General features: G+C 34.9%; 1 protein-coding gene and 2 long non-coding RNA genes across 3 annotated transcripts in view; 2 read left to right on the forward strand and 1 right to left on the reverse strand.

Moving 5' to 3' along the window:
* The window catches only part of LOC126825504 (mediator of RNA polymerase II transcription subunit 25), a 36,625-nt gene extending 30,187 nt beyond the window's left edge, over positions 1-6,438 (forward strand). The window contains exons 20-21 of the mRNA XM_050555145.1: positions 4,074-4,189; positions 5,428-6,438. Of these exons, the coding sequence (XP_050411102.1) occupies positions 4,074-4,189; positions 5,428-5,583 (272 nt within the window). The 3' untranslated portion in view covers positions 5,584-6,438. The remainder of the gene's footprint in view (positions 1-4,073; positions 4,190-5,427) is intronic.
* A 70-nt stretch (positions 6,439-6,508) lies between these two features.
* Positions 6,509-12,829, forward strand: LOC126825544 (uncharacterized). The gene is made up of 2 exons (XR_007682046.2): positions 6,509-11,869; positions 11,920-12,829. It is a non-coding gene; the product is annotated as an uncharacterized LOC126825544 (long non-coding RNA).
* A 3,954-nt stretch (positions 12,830-16,783) lies between these two features.
* Positions 16,784-18,339, reverse strand: LOC126825551 (uncharacterized). Its single transcript, XR_007682053.2, has 3 exons — positions 18,202-18,339; positions 17,738-17,842; positions 16,784-17,129 (listed from the first exon to the last, which is right to left on the reverse strand). It is a non-coding gene; the product is annotated as an uncharacterized LOC126825551 (long non-coding RNA).
* Between the last annotated feature and the right edge of the window lie 98 nt (positions 18,340-18,437).

The raw sequence follows: 18,437 nt of genomic DNA on the forward strand, positions 1-18,437 counted from the left end.
AGATCTTATTTCGTTTTGTTTTTTTATAGTTCAAAATTTCGTTTTAATTGTCTTTACTACACTGAATGATGTGAGGGATTAGCCAATGAAATGGTCTGCTATGGCGAGCTTTAGGCGTGCTTTGCACGGAACTGTGGGTAATCCTCTAGTAACATCAATGCTGATTGGTTAATCAAATGTCTGACGCCAAAGGGTCAAAAGCCGCTTGTATGACCTCTGACACGACCTATCGCTACAACCGGTCAGATCTTCATGTAGTGTAGGCCATCGAAAGTACAAAAAAACGAAACGATATGTAGATCTGTATTTGAATCAGTTTGACTACGTGTGCTGTCACTGCCGAGTTTTATCACGATCATCTATTTTCTATTGATGCCGTGATCGTTTGATGCAAATCTATTTTTGGTCGCCAGATTATTCAATCTGATTAAAACACAGATCTATATTTCGTTTCGTTTTTTTTTATACTTTCGATGGCCTACACTACATGAAGATCTGACAAGTTATAGCCATAGGTCACGTCAGGGGTCAAAAGACCGACTTATGACCCTATGACGTCAGACATTTGATTAACCAATCAGCACTGATGTTACTAGTGGATTACCCACAGTTCCGTGCAAAACACGTCTAAAGCTCGCCGTAACAGACTGTTTCATTGGCTTACCCACGACACCATTCAGAACACGAGTTAAATAACAACTCTTCCAGATCCTAGTGTAGTAAAGACAAGTAAAACGAAATATTGAACTATACAAACGAAACGAAATAGGATCTGTGTTTGAATCAGATCGTCAGATTATTAAATGGTGTACATGATAAGTTAAATTCAAACCCCCATTAAGATAAACAAACCTAAGGCCTGAATACATGTTACTTATATTCATAGGACAGGGAGGGCCAGCTGTCTAGTCATTCGATATAAGAGTAGGCTGGGCAAAATGTCCCTCATAGCACACTGTATGGCGTATGTCTGTCTTCATTAGCCCAGTCGAAGCAAAACAGTAGGACGTTAAACCCTATTTCATTTCTTATCTTGTCTTCATATATTTTGTAAAACTCATTTTCTTGATCATGAGCAGATAACCACGGCCTATATTATGCTGGATCATCTAGTCATATGTATTCTGGTATGTAATTCATCAATGTTAAGTGGTTGCTAGGTTACTTAAGGTGGTTGTGTATATACATACATACATATATATATATAGGCTACAGTATAATCAAATGGTAATAGGCTTCTCTATGTCTTCATGGCTAAATCTATTTGTAAGGCCAGCTCAATTTTTGTCAAGGTCGCTGTAATGTAAGTAAGGTTAGGGCACATGATTGTTGGCGAGATTGTAGGTTAGGGTTAGGGTAATTATTGGAGCTAGGTCCAGGGTTAGGGTTGGGATTAGCGCTAGTCCTGTTTACATCTTGTGACCTTTGACGAAAAATTGAGCTGGCCTTATATTTTAGCACTAACCATGTCTTCATATTAAGGATAATCTATAGTCAAACCCCCATTTGTATTTTATTCAACTAGAATCTATGCAGGGGAGACCACTGTTGTCTTGCTTGTAGAAAATGTCACATGGCACTGTCACCCAGGGTATCATTTAATCTTGTGTATTTATTGCTAATTTCTTTCAATTTAATTCAATATTAAATCTTTGTTTAAAAATTTGTAAAGACCTTTTAAATCACCTCAAATCATCTAATTTGTCCTTGTGTCCAGTTTAAAGCCGACTGATTAATTTTGATAATGAGTGTTCAATTTACAAGTATATAATGTTCTGCACCACTGTTTAAAAAATTTATCAATTGGGTTGTTAATTTTTAACAGTGGTTGAGAAATTAAACACTTGTAAATTGGACACTCATTAAAATTAATCTGTCAGCTTTAAATTTAAACTGGACACAAGTATAAATTGGATGATTTTGGGTGATTTTAAACATTTTTTTTAACGGATTTTTAAACAAAGATTTGATATTGAATGAATGTGAAAGAAATAAGTGCTAAATAGACCAGATTAAATGATACCCAGATTACAGTGTGGTCAAAAACAAAGAGTCTGTGTGATTCTTTAAGCTTGGTACAGACCACCACCCATATTTGTATTTTCTACAATTGGAAAATATGCATGTGGGAACACCAGTGGTAGTGTGTCCTTTGAAAGTCCGATATTCAACTACAAAGGGTTGTCTGGCCAAAAAACAAAAAAAAAATTATTGAAGCTTGTTTGCTGTCAAAGGTAACACTCGTTGGTCTGACAAAAGTCTGTCTAGTTCTTCCTATGGGACAAAAAACAGACAAGTGGGAACAAGGTTTGGAGATTCATCTTTTAAATCCTTGTACTTAAATCTCTTGTCTGGTGCTGTAACTGTTCAACTAATGCCGCTCCACCCCATCCACCATTCTTGTATAGTAAATACAATACAGAGCTGGAAATTTTGGAGATTTTTTTTTCAATGTTACTGAGAGTTTTGTTCATCTACATGTAGTTATGGAAAACAATTAATTATAAAATTCGGAGTTGCAAAACAGGTTATGGTAGAGTTATTACCCCTGTTACTGAAATTTTGTAAATTATACTCTGAAGGTCAGAGTTTTGTGATTGATTTTTTTTCAAACTTGCAGGGATTATTTGGGTAGGACAAACCATCAATTTTACTACTGCTTGTGAGTGTTTATTTGTGGGCTGGCAATTCTTGGTTTAACCATTACACTTCCAAAATCGGGGGATCACGATGGCTAAGTGGGTAAGACGTTGGCTCGCTAGCCTGGAGGTCGGGTGTTCGATCCCTGCATTGGCCGAGAAAGTTCATCCAGATTTTCCGGCGTGGTTTCCCCTTGCCAGTGATGCAGGATGGAGGGCCTGACAAGGACAGCTGTCTAGTCGTTCGGATGGGATGGGAAACCGAGGTCCCGTGTACACATTGGGGTGCACGTAAAAGATCCCTTGGCAGTTGGAAGTCGATATAAGACTAAGAGTGGGCCGTAGCGCCGCTGCCCGGACAAAATTTCCCTCATAGCACACTGCATGACGTATGCCGGTCTTTATTAGCCCAGTTTAGGAGCAGAACAGTAGGACGTTAAACCCCATTTCATTTCATTTTCATACTTCCAAAATCATGACTCGTATAATCGAGATATGTTCTTGCTTTGGATTCTAGAGGTTGGAATTGGTGACTGTTTTTATTATGGTGAAGGTTTTTGTAGGGCATGGGTTTTTGTTCAATGTTAAACTGGTGCAGGTAGAATGTTTTATAGTTTGGGTTTCGGTTTTATTTTAGGGTAGGGGAGGTCACAGGCACATTTAACATGGAAAATCTTTAATAGGTAGTGGGGTATTTTTTAAAGAGATTTTCCATGTTAGTAACAGGAGCCTGTGGGTGAGGTAACTGATAAGCCTGGCTTACCTCAAATTTTTATTATATATTTCCTTAATGTATAAATTAAACTGTGAGATTGTATATAATTTTTGATATGTGATATCAATTTACATCAGTGTTGATTTTTGTTGTTATAATCTCAATTTAAATAATTTATATTTTATTTATATGCAAATTAAGTATTTAGAATTCCTGTTTGTGTTGATGAGGCGTAAAACTCTCTGAACTGCCCTGAGTTAAGAGTTGAATGTTTTTCACCATCAGATGGTACAGAAAAGTAGGATGTTTAATCACAGTTAATTTTTTTCCAGATCACCTGATACAACTTCTCATTTGAGAGATAGAGACTCAACACAAACTAGGTCATTTCGGGATTAAGATATTGTTCAATTTTATTTCAGAAGGCCTGTCATTGAGTCAACTGGTGTGGTTTCGAATACCTGGTTGTATGTGACAAGGAGTAGGGTCGCCTGTCCAACCTCGTGGGTTTTCTCTGAGTCCTCCGGTTTCCTCCCACTGCTAAAGACCCCTACGCGCAAGCGAATTATTGAAATAAAATTAAACCATAAGTTAGTCCGGAAATGACCTAGTTTGTGTCGCGTGGAAACTGAAGGACCTGGAGAAAACCCACAAGCTAGCTTCTCATTTGAGGAGTTCACATAATTGTTTTTATTCACCGAATTTTTTTTTTTTTGCAGCCCACCGTCAGCAGGTACAGCAACAGCAGCAGTTACAACAGAGACAGTTACAGTTACAACAACAGCAACAGGTACCCAATCAACAACAGTTACGACATTTACTGCTGAATCAACAAGTAAGTCTAGTGAAAAATGTACAGTAAACTTCGTATAAGTCTGATCTAAGTGGACTGACCAATTTTATCCCAGTTAAACGAAGATCCGAGTTAGCCGAAGACCAAAATTCAATCTTAGCTTGGTTAGAAATAAACTGCAGGAGTCTGATAATAATTTATTCATAGGCACATTTCAAGCTTTTATTTGTATGTGCGAGTAGATAACTTCTGTTTTGTCGCCATCTTTGAAAAATTTTCTAAATTTTCCCGGAAAGTGTCTCATACAGCAGACAGCGAATTTCGAATTTGCGTCACGTCAAATAGGCTGATTTGAGTCAAAATGATAGGGAAAATATTTTGGGGCTCTGTGCATGGAATACCTAACCGTGTTTTAGACCATCCGGACGAAACTGACTTAGAAAATTCTGAACATATTGCCGATCAGACTTGGGCAATGGTTGTAATTGGAAACTGACCCCTTCAAAAATATCTGGCAAAATACATATATATTTTATTGAGAGGGTTGATTTTCCAGTTTCCTCACAAATGGGCGTCCTCACTAAAGATAAAGGGGCATAATTTATAGGAAACACCATAGAGGAGGCAGTCCCAAGTGACCTCATTGTGTGCGTTACAGCATTGTTTTCCTGTACATTCATTACAAACTGGTGTGTTGACAAATGATAGTTATTGTCGTTAAAATCGAATTTAATCCTGCTACGTCGAAATACAGTTCTCTCACCATTGATAAGGTCATGAGGAACAAATTTTTTACTAGCGATGTCTGTTGGGAATTCCTTCAGCGAGGACGCCCATTGGACTAATCACTACACAGTGAGTACGTTCTCACCAAAAGGTCCCGTACTGGCCAAGGGGTCCTGGGTTTGATTCCAGTGTTGGCCAAGGGGTCCTGGGTTTGATCCCAGTGTTGGCCAAGGGGTCTTGGGGTTCAATCTCACTGTTGGCCAAGGGGTCTTTGGGTTCAATCCCACTGTTGGCCACAGAGGTCTCGAGGTATTAACTCAAGCTTTTCTAGCATGCCTGGCAAGTAACATCGTCTAGTTGTTTGGATTAGATGGTAAAACGAAGTGATGTCTGTAAATGTTGACATGTACATAAAAGATTTTATTTCAATAATTCGCTTTCATGTAAGGGTCTTTAGCAGTGGGAGGACCTGGAGAAAACCCATGAGGTTGGATAGTCCCAAACCCCATCCTATGTCTGGTCGTTCTTTATACTGTTTTGTCTTGTTTCTCCAGCACATTCGTCAACAACAACAGCAACAACAGTTAATGATGCAACGAGGGACGGCACCACAACAACAAATACCGCCAGATGGCCAACAGAACATGCCCATGCAGCAACAACCAAACCAGAACTTCATATCAGATTTTAACCTTCCAGACAACTTCTAGATCATTTCACGATATCATCCTGTCATGCTTGTAAATACACATTTGTTTTCACTCTATGATAATTTTGGACCCTTGATGTCTCTTGCCTTAATGGTCCATCTTTCATACTGAAAGCGACGAAATGCCCAGATTTCACCTTATACTCTTTATTTACTTAACAACGTAAATCATGCAAACTTTTCCCTAAATTTGCTCAGGTTATTCTGGGCCCATGATATCTCCTGCCTTCCAGCCACAATGTAGGGAGGCCAATCTGATTAAAACACAGATCCTATTTCGTTTCGTTTTTTATAGTTCAAAATTTCGTTTTACTTGTCTTTACTACACTAGGATCTGGAAGTGTTGTTATCATTGACGTGTTCTGGATGGTGTAAGGAATTAACCAATGAAACAGTCTGATACGGCAAGCTTTTGACATGTTTTGTACGGAACTGTGGGTAATCCACTAGTAACTTCAATGCTGATTGGTTAATCAAATGTCTGGCGTCATAGGTCAAAAGCCGCTCGTATGACCCGTGACGTGACCTATCGCTATAACTTGTCAGATCTTCGTGTAGTGTAGCCCATCGAAAGTATAAAAAAACGAAACGAAATATAGATCTGTATTGTAATCAGATAGGTAGGGAGGTCTTTCACTATGAAAATGATCTGCCTTACGACCAGAATCTAAGGAGGTCAACTTTTATAGGGAAATTATTTATTATCAAGATGTTCAGAAACTTTTTTTCTTGACGATCTTATGAAATTATTGATCTACATTTTGTAATCAATTTTGTTTTATATTTATACATATTTTAAGTAATATTTTGGTATCACAATCTTGAATTTTCTCGTAAAATACGAAATTAAAATTTTTGTCTCGCAATCTTGAATAGTCTCGTAAAATAGGAAACTAAAATTTTGGTATCACAATAGTCTCGTAAAATACGAAACTAAAATGTTGGTATCACAATCTTCAATAGTCTCGTAAAATACGAAACTAAAATGTTGGTATCACAATCTTCAATAGTCTCATAAAATACGAAACTAAAATGTTGGTATCACAATCTTCAATAGTCTCGTAAAATACGAAACTGAAATGTTGGTATCACAATCTTCAATAGTCTCATAAAATACGAAACTAAAATGTTGGTATCACAATCTTCAATAGTCTCATAAAATACGAAACTAAAATGTTGGTATCACAATCTTCAATAGTCTCGTAAAATACGACACTTAAATTTCAATACATTCTAATAATTTTTCTTAAACATCCATATTGTACAAAAATCTTTTTTTTTTTTTTTTATGCCATTGTTTACATGAATTTTAATGAAGTAAATAAATGAAAATGTGTTTCTATACAATTAGGTTATTTTTAAAAATTCAATAGTCTATTTGAAAAAAAAAATTGAAAATATTGATAAGTCAAATTTTGGATTATGATACTTGTTTTGGAAAATATGTCTTGCAGTATATTGATTATCAATTTTGACAGCGCGGTGTAACTTTATATTAATTAGATCGGCTATTTAGGTTAGTTTGATAGAAATTGTATCATTTACTTTCTCCAAATCTAGCTATTTGATTGTTTTATAAGCATCGGAGGTGCTGCCCCCATCATGTTGTTGATTTTGCTACAAACCAAAAATATGTTTTGTTTATGTCCTGTATTTTGTTTACGTTTCTAGTTCTTTATTTATTTTTTATGAACTTTGACCTCTAATGAACTAATATCATCAGCTGATAATATATGAACTTTGACCTCTAATGAACTAATATCATCAGCTGATAATATATGAACTTTGACCTCTAATGAACTAATATAAAAGTTTAAAAAAAAAACTTGGAGGCATCAGAACTAGCTGTCCACAAGAATATAGATGTACAGGGGCCTGTTTCTCTAAATTTTAACTAAGATAAAATCCAAATTTTAGTAATTGGATTGGATAATATTAGATTGATTTTAGTGCTTAGTCAATTAAAATTGAAGTATCTACTAAAATTTGGATTTTATCTTTAGTTAAGATTTTGAGAAACAGGGCCCAGGTAGTTAATTCCAGATACCTGTGTATATATATTGTATTCTAAATACACCTAGACTCGGCTAATTATTGCAGTTTAATTAGATCCATTTAAAGCATATATACAAACGTATAGCTTTTCTTGGCGATGAATTGGCAGTTATCTCAAACTATTCAATCCAATTTATTCCTAATATATCTGAATATTCAATTCACCGCAAATAGATGAATTGGCAAAGCTTTCTGAAATTTTGAAATATATTCCCCAGTGTATATTCCAAGCTCTTCAAATTGAAAATTATTTTTTTACTTAATAACTAATTATATATAAGATACTTATAATGCCCCTTTTAAAAGCTAATTAGAATAGAATTTTATTGCATCAAAATGTTCTTTGAGGATCGAATACAATATACAAAGTATAAAATTACAAGTTCATGTGAATCATATTTAATAGAAAACGATGGAATCTTCTTTTTTTTTTTACATTTTATATCTTCGAATTATAAATTACACGGTGAATCATAATGAATAGAAAAAGATGGAATCTTTTTTTTTAAACATTCTTACATGTTCGAGAATTATAGATTATATTTGTGAATTAAATAAGAACATTAGACCAAGTTATTGATAAATAATTAAATAAGAACATAAGACCAAGTTATTGATAAATAATTCTATCAGACTTAAATGTATTTCAGATTTATATTTCAAGAATTCATTATGGTTGTGAAAGCAACCTACAACAATCCTCAATTCCCCCTACGTCACCAAATTCTACAATGGCCCATTATTTTCCAACAAATGTCTTATGAAATTAGATAATATTTGAAAAGTTTGACAAACATTGCTCACAAACTTAAAGTGAATGAGAATTGAAATCTACCTCGAATAATATGTTTCAGCGGTATGAACTGCAAGAATCTGTAACAGTGTTTCTATTTTTAATTTTTTTTCTTGTCAGACATTTTTTAATACAAATAAAGAGGAATAACTCTTATTGTTATTCAATAACATAGCATTAAAGGGACAATAACACTCTTGCTGGCTTGAAAGCTCCAGAAAATACAAAATATCTCTATCTAAGTACTAGATGTTTAAATGTCCTACCTGTTGTGTAAATTATCCATTACATCCTATTTTACTTGTCCAGAGGTTTCGAAAATATTTTTAAATTAAAGTTTCATTTGAAAAGGTTTACGTTAGACGTTTCAAACCATTATGTTGAATTTTTTAAAAATTTTAAATAAGGTGTGTTAAGATGAAATTTGTATCATCAATTAATTGAAATTTTCTAAAATAGTACAATTTGTTGACCAGAATAAAGATTGGGACATATTATTCAGTTACAACAAGAGTGGTATTGAGCCTTTAAGATTAGACTACGACAATAGTTGGCCAAACATGCGCTACAAGGCTCTGACAAGGTGACAAGGAATTGAGGAAGTAATCAATCTGAATAAAACACAGATCCTATTTCATTTCATTTTTTATAGTTCAAAATTTCTTTATACTTGTCTTCACTACTCTAGGATCTGGAAGAGTTGTTATATAACCAACCTGCGTTCTGGAATTGCGTGAGAGATTAGCCAATGAAACCATCTGTTACAACGACTTCTTGGCGTTTGATGCACAAAACTGTGGGTAAACCATGCGTACGACCCCTGACACGACCTCCCAATACAACCGGTCAGATCTTCATATAATGTAGGCCAGCGAAAGTATAAAAAAGAAATGAAATTTAAAACTGTATTTTAATCCGATTGAGAAGTAATTATAATGAATGAAATTGTCTTTTTTTAATGTTATCACATGTGAAATATCATATACCGGTGTCGTACTTAACATTTATTTTTCTTCTTAAAACATACTCACTTATCTTAAAAGAGCTAAATCGCTAATATTTTGGATCTAGAAGTTGAACCAAATGGCAACTTGCGACATTCCGATAGCATGAATTTTTTGGCTTCTTATTATGTGCTAAAAATAGCACCACTTTCTCCGTGAGAAAAATGACTGGTTGGGAAAATTTTGAAGTGGAAGCCCTGGTCGCAAGGCATAATAATATAATAATGTAATCTGATTGTAAATGAACTGATTTACATTCAATTGTTACCGTTTTGACTCTAATTTCAAATCAGTTATGTCCAGCGAAATACGGCATCAGTCTCAACCGCCTGGCAATTTTTAGTGTGTGGTTATTCCAGTCTATTGTGCATGCTCTCCAGATAAGATATGGCGTCATGGTACATGATTCGTGTACTAATGGTAAAATGTTTATTTTGTCTTAAATATTGGATATCAGAAGCCTACCTTTTCCCGGTAAGATCACAACATCAGTGTTGATTTAAATTTGTGTTTTCAATGTGTAAGACTTTGGATGATATTGAGTTAGAGTCTTAGCTACTTTAAATATGGCTAGGCAAGTATTTATCAAATTTCTTGAATTATCAAAATAATAATTAGAATGAATCTTGTTCTTTAGTTTCTGAAGGAAAGTTAAAACGTAAAAGGCGTTAATGGTACTTTTTATGAATTATAAAACCTCACTGACAAATCTTGATAGCCATTTTCTATTTATGTAATATTCTCCACGATTTCCATAACTTATTTTGAATTAATCATCTTCCATTTGAAATGATCAATGTTTTGGGTGTTTTATTTAATTTAAATACCTTACAAGTTAAATTTTTTAAATGCTGTTAATTGCATATGTTTTATTATAATATATTTGTTTGTATATATTGTGAATGAAATCGATGACATTTGTATACAGTGTTCTACTCTATTTAATCCGTTTTTTTTTCACACTTTGATTAAAACACAGATCTTATTTCATTTCATTTTTTTTTATAGTTCAAAATTTCATTTTACTGGTCTTCACTACACTAGGATGCGTTCTGGTTAATGTAAGGGATTAGCCAATGAAACGGTCTGTTACGGCAAGTTCTTGGCGTGCGATGCATGGAACTGTGATAAACAGTGGTTGATTAATCAAATGTCTGAAATCAGAGGGTCAAAAGCTGCTCGTATGAACCCTGACACGACCTGACACGACCTGCCACTACAACAGGTCAGATCTTCATGTAGTGTGTAGGCCATTGAAAGTACAAAAAAACGAAACGAAATATAGATCTATATTTTAATCTAATTGCTTTTTTCATGAAATTTTCCAAATTCATTTTATGTAAATTCTAATATTGACAATTTCGTGATGTTGCATCAATTATAAATAAGGAATGAAATGAAATGAAATGAAATGGGGTTTAACGTCCTACTGTTCTGCTCCTAAACTGGGCTAATGAAGACGGGCATACGCCATACAGTGTGCTATGAGGTAAATTTTGCCCGGCCAGCGGCACTATCGCCTACTCTTGTCAGGCCCTCCGTTCTGCACCACTGACAAGGGGAAACCACGTCGGAAAATCCAGATGAACTTTCTCGGCCAATGCAGGGATCGAACACCCGACCTCCCGGCTAGCGAGCCAGCAAAATAAGGATTAATTTGATATTTCCATAAATCATGTTTTTTACCACTTTGAATATCTCTGAACCACTCTTACTCCTGGAGTGCTGTATCATGAGGCCTGTCATTGAGTCAACTGGTGTGGTTTCGAATCCCCGGTTGTACGTGACAAGGAGTAGAGTTGCCTGTCCAACCTAGTGGGTTTTCTCCGGGTCCTCCGGTTTCCTCCCACTGCTAAAGACCCCTAAGCACAAGCGAATTATTGAAATAAAAATAAACCATATGTTAGTCCCGAAATGACCTAGTTTGTGTCGAGTGGACGTTAAACCCCATTTCTCTCTCTCTCTTACTTCTGGAATAAGATTGACACAGTTGTTGGCGTGGTAACCAGAAGTTCCGGCTTTCGATCCTGGTCTTGGTTTAAAGCGGTCATCAGGATTGTCTAGTGTGGTTTCCCCTTGTTCAGTGGCGCCTGGCCTAGTCATTTGGATGGATGAAAAAATTAGACATGCTCATAAAATAACCCTTTGCAATTGGAATTTGATACAGGACTGTAGCGACACCATAGGTAATAATTCCTTCATTGCACACTGTAGGGCGTATGCCTGTCTTCATTAGCCCGGTCGGAGCAGAACACTAGGATATTGGAACCCCATTTCATTTCATTTTTGTAATAAGGTTGATTGAGATTTCCTTAAGGAACGTTTATATCAAATAGGTTTGGATAAGTTGAAAGGTATATCAAAGATACATTATTTAATACATAGGTTTTGTGTAAGTTGAAAGATATATCAAAGATACATTATTTAATACATAGGTTTTGTGTAAGTTGAAAGATATATCAAAGATACATTATTTAATAAATAGGTTTGGATAAGTTGAAAGATATATATTAAAGATATATTATGTACATGTAAGAGCTAAATCGGGTTGTTACAGAAGCTTTTTCTAGCTTCAAATGTTATATAAATAATTATTTAGACATTATTACCATAAGCCTCTAATTGTGTTCTAGACTATAGGATGGCTTATATATTGATAATGGTTAGATGGTTAATCAAGACTTAAGTTTATTATTGTAGCAAGATACTTGATAATCAAGACTATCTTGTCCAAACTTTAGACACTCAACAAGATCAGAATTATTAAATAAACGCTCCGTTAAATCTTACATAATGCATCAGACTTATTAAAACACAGATCCTATTTCGTTTCGTTTTTTATAGTTCAAGATCTCGTTTTACTTGTCCTTACTACACTAGGATCTGGAAGAGTTGTTATATAACTCACGTTCTGGATGATGTGAGGGATTAGCCAATGAAATGGTCTGTAACGGCGAGTTCTTGGCGTACGATGCACAGAACCGTGGGTAAACCACTAGAAACGTTAACACTGATTGATTGACGTCATAGCGGAAAAAGCCGCAAGGACAAGTAGTGTAGACCATCGAAAGTATAAAAAAAAATGAAACAAAATATAGATCTGTATTTTAATCTGACTGATAATGCATCTTTAACAATCTGGTCAGGGATATTTAAATCCGGTTATGTACATTTTATATTTTGTAAATATTATTTGTGTAAATAATACTATACAAATCACCAATGATATACATAATTATGTACGAAGACTGTCTATTGATAAAGAAACCTAGGGTTTGAAATTATTCATGTTTTTTTATATACACATATATACCATATTAAATATGAAATTATCGTTCATCTATGATAATCATTTAATAAATTATTGCCATATATATTATATATATATACACATAGATCTCACTCTTAGACTTCTTTTTATTAATACTACACCGGGCCACGGTGGTTCAGTGGGTAGGACGCTGGCTCGCTAACCTGGAGGTCCCTTGTGTTCGATCCCTACATTGACCGAGAAAGTTCATTGGGATTTTGCTGTGTGGTTTCCTCTTGTCAGTGGTGCAGGACGGGAGGGTCTGACAAGGACAGCTGTCACAATCGGATGGCACGAAAAAAAGAGGTCCTGTGTATAAATTGGCATGCACATAAAAGATCCCTAAGCCGTTGGAATTCAATATAAGTGTAGGCCATAGTGCCGCTGCCTGGGCAAAATTTCCCTCTTAGCAAACTGTATGGCATATGCCCGTCTTCATTTTCCCAGTCAGAGCAGAACAGAAAACCCCTTTTCATTTCATTACTACTATGGGAGTCATGGCTTGGGTGTGAGACGCTGGCTCCCTATCCTGGAGAATGGTTGTGATTTTCTGGCGTGGTTCCCATAGATTTCTTTTTATTAATGCTCATTGTATGGGTTGGGGGTGGATGGCCGAATGGTTAGCATGTGCGTGCTGTATCATAAGGTCTGTCATTGAGTCAACTGGTGTGGTTACGATTCCCTCGTACTTGACAAGGAGTGGGGTCACCTGTCCAACCTCGTTGGTTTTCTCTGGGTCCTCAGGTTTCTTCCCACTGGTAAAGACCCCTACGCGCAAGCAAATTATTGAAACAAAATTGAACCATATGTTAGTCCCAAAATGACTTGGTTTGTGTGAGTGGAAATTAAATTTAGGAGGTCTAGCTAACTGATGTTTGGTATCATTAATACTGATAGCAAAAACCCTGTTGTGGGGAAAAGAATCAACTTGCTTTATGTGGAACCCACATAGCTGTACCTGTGGATTATTTACAAATCAAAAACTATTTGTCCATATTTCCAATTAAAATTTATTTGTGAAATAATGATACCAATTGTAATTGTAGACCAATACTTACACCCAATTATTATGGAATCAAGTTACTAATTACATCAAATTATGGATAACACACTACTAATGACACACCAACACATCAATTATTTATAATACACTAATTATTGATTACACACTAATTACATCAAATTATGGATAACGCACTACTAATAAAACTAATTGTTGATGAGACACCCACATATCAATTATTTATAATACACTAATTATTGATTATACACTAATTATTGATTACACACTAATTGATAACACATTAATTATTGATAACACGTTAATAATTACGGGAGCCACGGTGGCTCAGTGAGTAAGACGCTGGCTCACCACTACTAATAAAACTAATTGTTGATGAGACACCCACATATCAATTATTTGTAATACACTAATTATTGATTATACACTAATTGATAACACTAATTATTGATTACACACTAATTGATAACACATTAATTATTGATAACACGTTAATAATTACGGGAGCCACGGTGGCTCAGTGAGTAAGACGCTGGCTCACTAACCAGGGGGTTTAATCCCGGTGTTGGTCGAAAACTTACCAGCATTCATCGGGTCAGTGCTGCACGACAGATGGCCTGCCAAGCACAGTGTCTAGATGTTTGGGTTGGATGAAACACTAAGGTCCCATGTATACTTTAAGAAACCTTGACAGTTGCAATTCGATATATGAGTAGACTGTAACGCTGCAATCCTGTCAAATTTCCTCCCCCGCAGCCCATTACCCAGTCGGGGCAGCACAGTAGGATGTTAAACCCCATTTCATTTCACTAATCAATGCACCAATTACACGGAAATAATTACACTAGTTATTGATAGCCCGCTAATTAACTCATTATAGATAGCGCAAAAATGATCGCGTACTAAGTAACTAACCATTGATAGCGCACTAATTATAGTACGCTGGAAATTAAACCAATTATTGATAACACGCTAATTAACTAATTATAGGATAGCGCACTAATGATCGCGTACTAATTTACTAACCATTGATAGCGCACTAATTATATCACGCTAGACATTAAACTTATTATTGATAGTACACGAAATAACCAATTATTATGACACACTAATTATAGCACGCTAACAATTACATCAATTATCTACTGCACATTTATCGATTACACCAATTATTTAGGAGACGTAATTATTACACTAATTATTAATAACAATTAGATTATTACACCAATTATTATTATCACCACATCATAATTAAACCCATTATTTATAAAACTAGTTACATGTATTACCTCACGTTTTATTAATACAAATACAAGTACAAACTTTATAATTATTACACCCTTGATCCGCACACATACAATTACACACTTTATACTTATAACACCCTTGATCAGCACACATACAATTACACACTTAATAATTGTTACACCCTTTAGAATTACTACGCCCGTGGACTTGAACTTAATCCACCAGGCAAGCACCAAACACTGATTATGTAAATCGTTGATAACACTACGCGATAATAATTTACAAAGAAAAATATATAATTAGCTGAAATAGAAAAAACAAAACTGAATGTAACTGAACGATGACATAAGTGGGGTAGATTGCTAATTATTGTATCAAATACTCAGGGGGGTTTTATGTACTTGATATCATTTGTACTTGATAACGATACTTGTCGAAACGCCGTGCCATATGTGTATAAAACAGTGATTGTATTCCATATAAATTGTGTTGTGATTTTTTTTTTTTTTTTTTTGTGGTTTTATGTTTTTTGTATTATTATTATTGAAAAATTTATAAAGCGCACAGCTTCCACTGTTAGATGCCCATATGCGGTGTACACAATTAAAAGATATACATACATAAAAGGTACATATAAATAAAAGGGCATCGATGCGAGGGAACATCGACGCATGTGTCTGGAGACCACGTTAATTGAATCTAAGCATCGAGCCGATTGACATTTAGAATTACATTATTTTCAGTTCTTATGATACTATTTGATAAATTATCTATTAATTTTAAGTGAGATTTCAATGAATTAAACGTACAAAAGTAAAAAATAGCGTAAGATTAAATACATGGTTATGAGGGAATAAATGATGTACATCAAAAATAACAAATAATAATACAATAAATAACTAAACAATAATGGCAAAATAATTAACTACTGGCAAATGTACACAGAAAAAAACAAAAATGAGAAAATAATTAACTACCGACAAGTGTACACAGAAATAAATAATAATGATATATACATTGAATGTTGATAATAGAACAATATTTTTAAAAGAAACTAAGGCGGGGGATTAAACGCTTAAAAATGAATTATGTAAAATCCAAATATGCCCATTGCCGGTCTTGCTCTTGACATCAAATGGTAGCCTATATGAATTATTATTTCGACATTTATTCACATTACAAACCAATAATCAACTCTCTAGCTTATCCGTTGATCGCGATTTTGAAAACTATTATTATTACAGCATATTTATAGTGCGCTCTTTCATGTTATAACATGTTCAGGGGCACTTTACAAAGTGACAATGTAATCATAAATAAACAACAAGATTATGGACATGTTAACGATTGTATACAAGCCAAATTAAATAAATGTGTTTTAAGTCAGTTAAAAGCCAAATTAAATAAATGTGTTTTAAGTTGTTTTTTTAAAAGAATATAGAGATGTACATCTTAAACTAAAAGGTAGATTATTCGATAAAACAGGTGCTTGTTAAGTAAAAGAGCGCTGACCATAAGAGACTAGTTATTATTATAGCAATAAAAATCTAAATCTTACATAATGTCTCTTTAAGTATTCTGCTCTAGATGGATTGACTCACAGCATTAAGGGAGACTGTGCTAGACCTTACTAATGAACCCCACGATATATTTCCGAAAATGTTGTACCCCAACCCCCATGATATGTTTCCGAAAATGTTGTACCCCCCCCCCCCCAATGATATGTTTCCGAAAATGTCCCCCCCCCCCTTTCAAACATTAAAAGCCAAAAAAAACGTGAACACTGATTGGTTTAGCCCCTAAAACACTTATTGGTTTAATCCTTTTGCGTATTGATCATAAATTTAGCCACCCTCGTCTTCTGGAAAAGCAGGAAGCCCTGTTCTCTGAGGCTGGTGCCTTCGTCGACCTATTCCGTTATCAGGTAAAGGAAATTCTAAGGGCCGTCTTCTGTAGGGGGCGTAAACTGGATTTATTAACAGATCGACGTGGTTGATGGCTGGAATAAACGGCGCAGGAGGTAAGCCCGGGTTCCATGTTCGCGGACGTTTTCTTTTGGCCTTTATAAATTTTTTTCGTGGATTGTGATGAGTTCTTAATATCCGAGGAATTGGAACTTAAAATATAAATTTAAAATAAGTCATTATAATGAGACATGGAAGGACAACGTGGCAACCTTGAAGGGAATTCTTACCCTCACCAAGAAAGTAAATGCAATCCAATCTTATCATATCAGTATCTCTTTGCATCGTTAATTATAGAATAAATCTCAATCACTGAGCTACTTGATTTATGGAAACCCTAAGCACGGACCTTCGCAGACTTATATAATATTGAGAGAGAGATAGAGAGAGTGGGGGGAGGGGGGAGGGGGTATAACATCACTCGACACAAAATTTATAGCGTTTTCTCCTGTTCAACCTCGTGGGTTTTCTCCGGGTCCTCCTGTTTTCTCCCACTGCTAAAGACCCCTACGCGCAAGTGAATTATTGAAATAAAATTGAACCATATATTAGTCCCGAAATGATCTAGTTTGTGTCGAGTGGACGTACCCCCCTCCGTCTCTCTATCTCTCTCTCTCTCTGACATCAAAGCCACTATACAAAAAACATCTATATATTTCAAAAAATGTTTCCTTCGGTCGCTTTAAATACCATTTTTCTGTATTGTTTTTTTTTTATTTTAAGTACGGCGGCGGACCCTATTCTATCTTCTAATTCTTACCTCTGTTCAGAAACCACGGTCTTGTAGTAGTCCGAACCGGACGCAATCTGTACGCTTCTAATTCTTCTGGTGTTCCAAACCGGCCAAAATGAAGAGGTAAAATATCTACAATAAATAACACCCAACAATAATAAAAACTTATTAGTAGGACAGTCTAGAACATTTAGAGTAAAGTCCGAAAAATAAAAAAAATTAAAAATTAAAAAAAAACCTCTATAAAAGGAATGCATTTTTTTTCTATCTCGAACATATTGTCCACTTTTTGTCCCATTTAATTGAATTGGATGAGCTTTGTAACCCAAATAAATTAATCAATGTTTGGATTTTTATTGGACACTTAGCAGATTTAAAAACCTATATATTTACGGCGATTCATATTTTTATTCCTAAAATATTTTTTTTTTTATTCTTAAAAATTGATAAACCTAACATATGTTTTACAAAATTAATTTTAAAAGAATTACCATTGTTTTCTCTCGGTAGTAATTTCCTGTTGTGTGTGGTAAACATACAAAAGACGGCCAGAAAACTCAACATACGAATGAATCAGAGAATACGAACCAGTTTTCCCAGCCGGAAGAAATAATGCAATGACGTTTGAATCCCACTACTTTCGGTTTTTCACTTGTCAAATCTTGCGTAGACTCAAGTACCTAGTATTTCATCACAGCACAATATGTTATATTATTTTACATTCTGG

This window comes from Patella vulgata, chromosome 6, assembly GCF_932274485.2.
Source record: "Patella vulgata chromosome 6, xgPatVulg1.2, whole genome shotgun sequence".
In the NCBI taxonomy this organism is placed as follows: Eukaryota; Metazoa; Mollusca; class Gastropoda; family Patellidae; genus Patella; species Patella vulgata.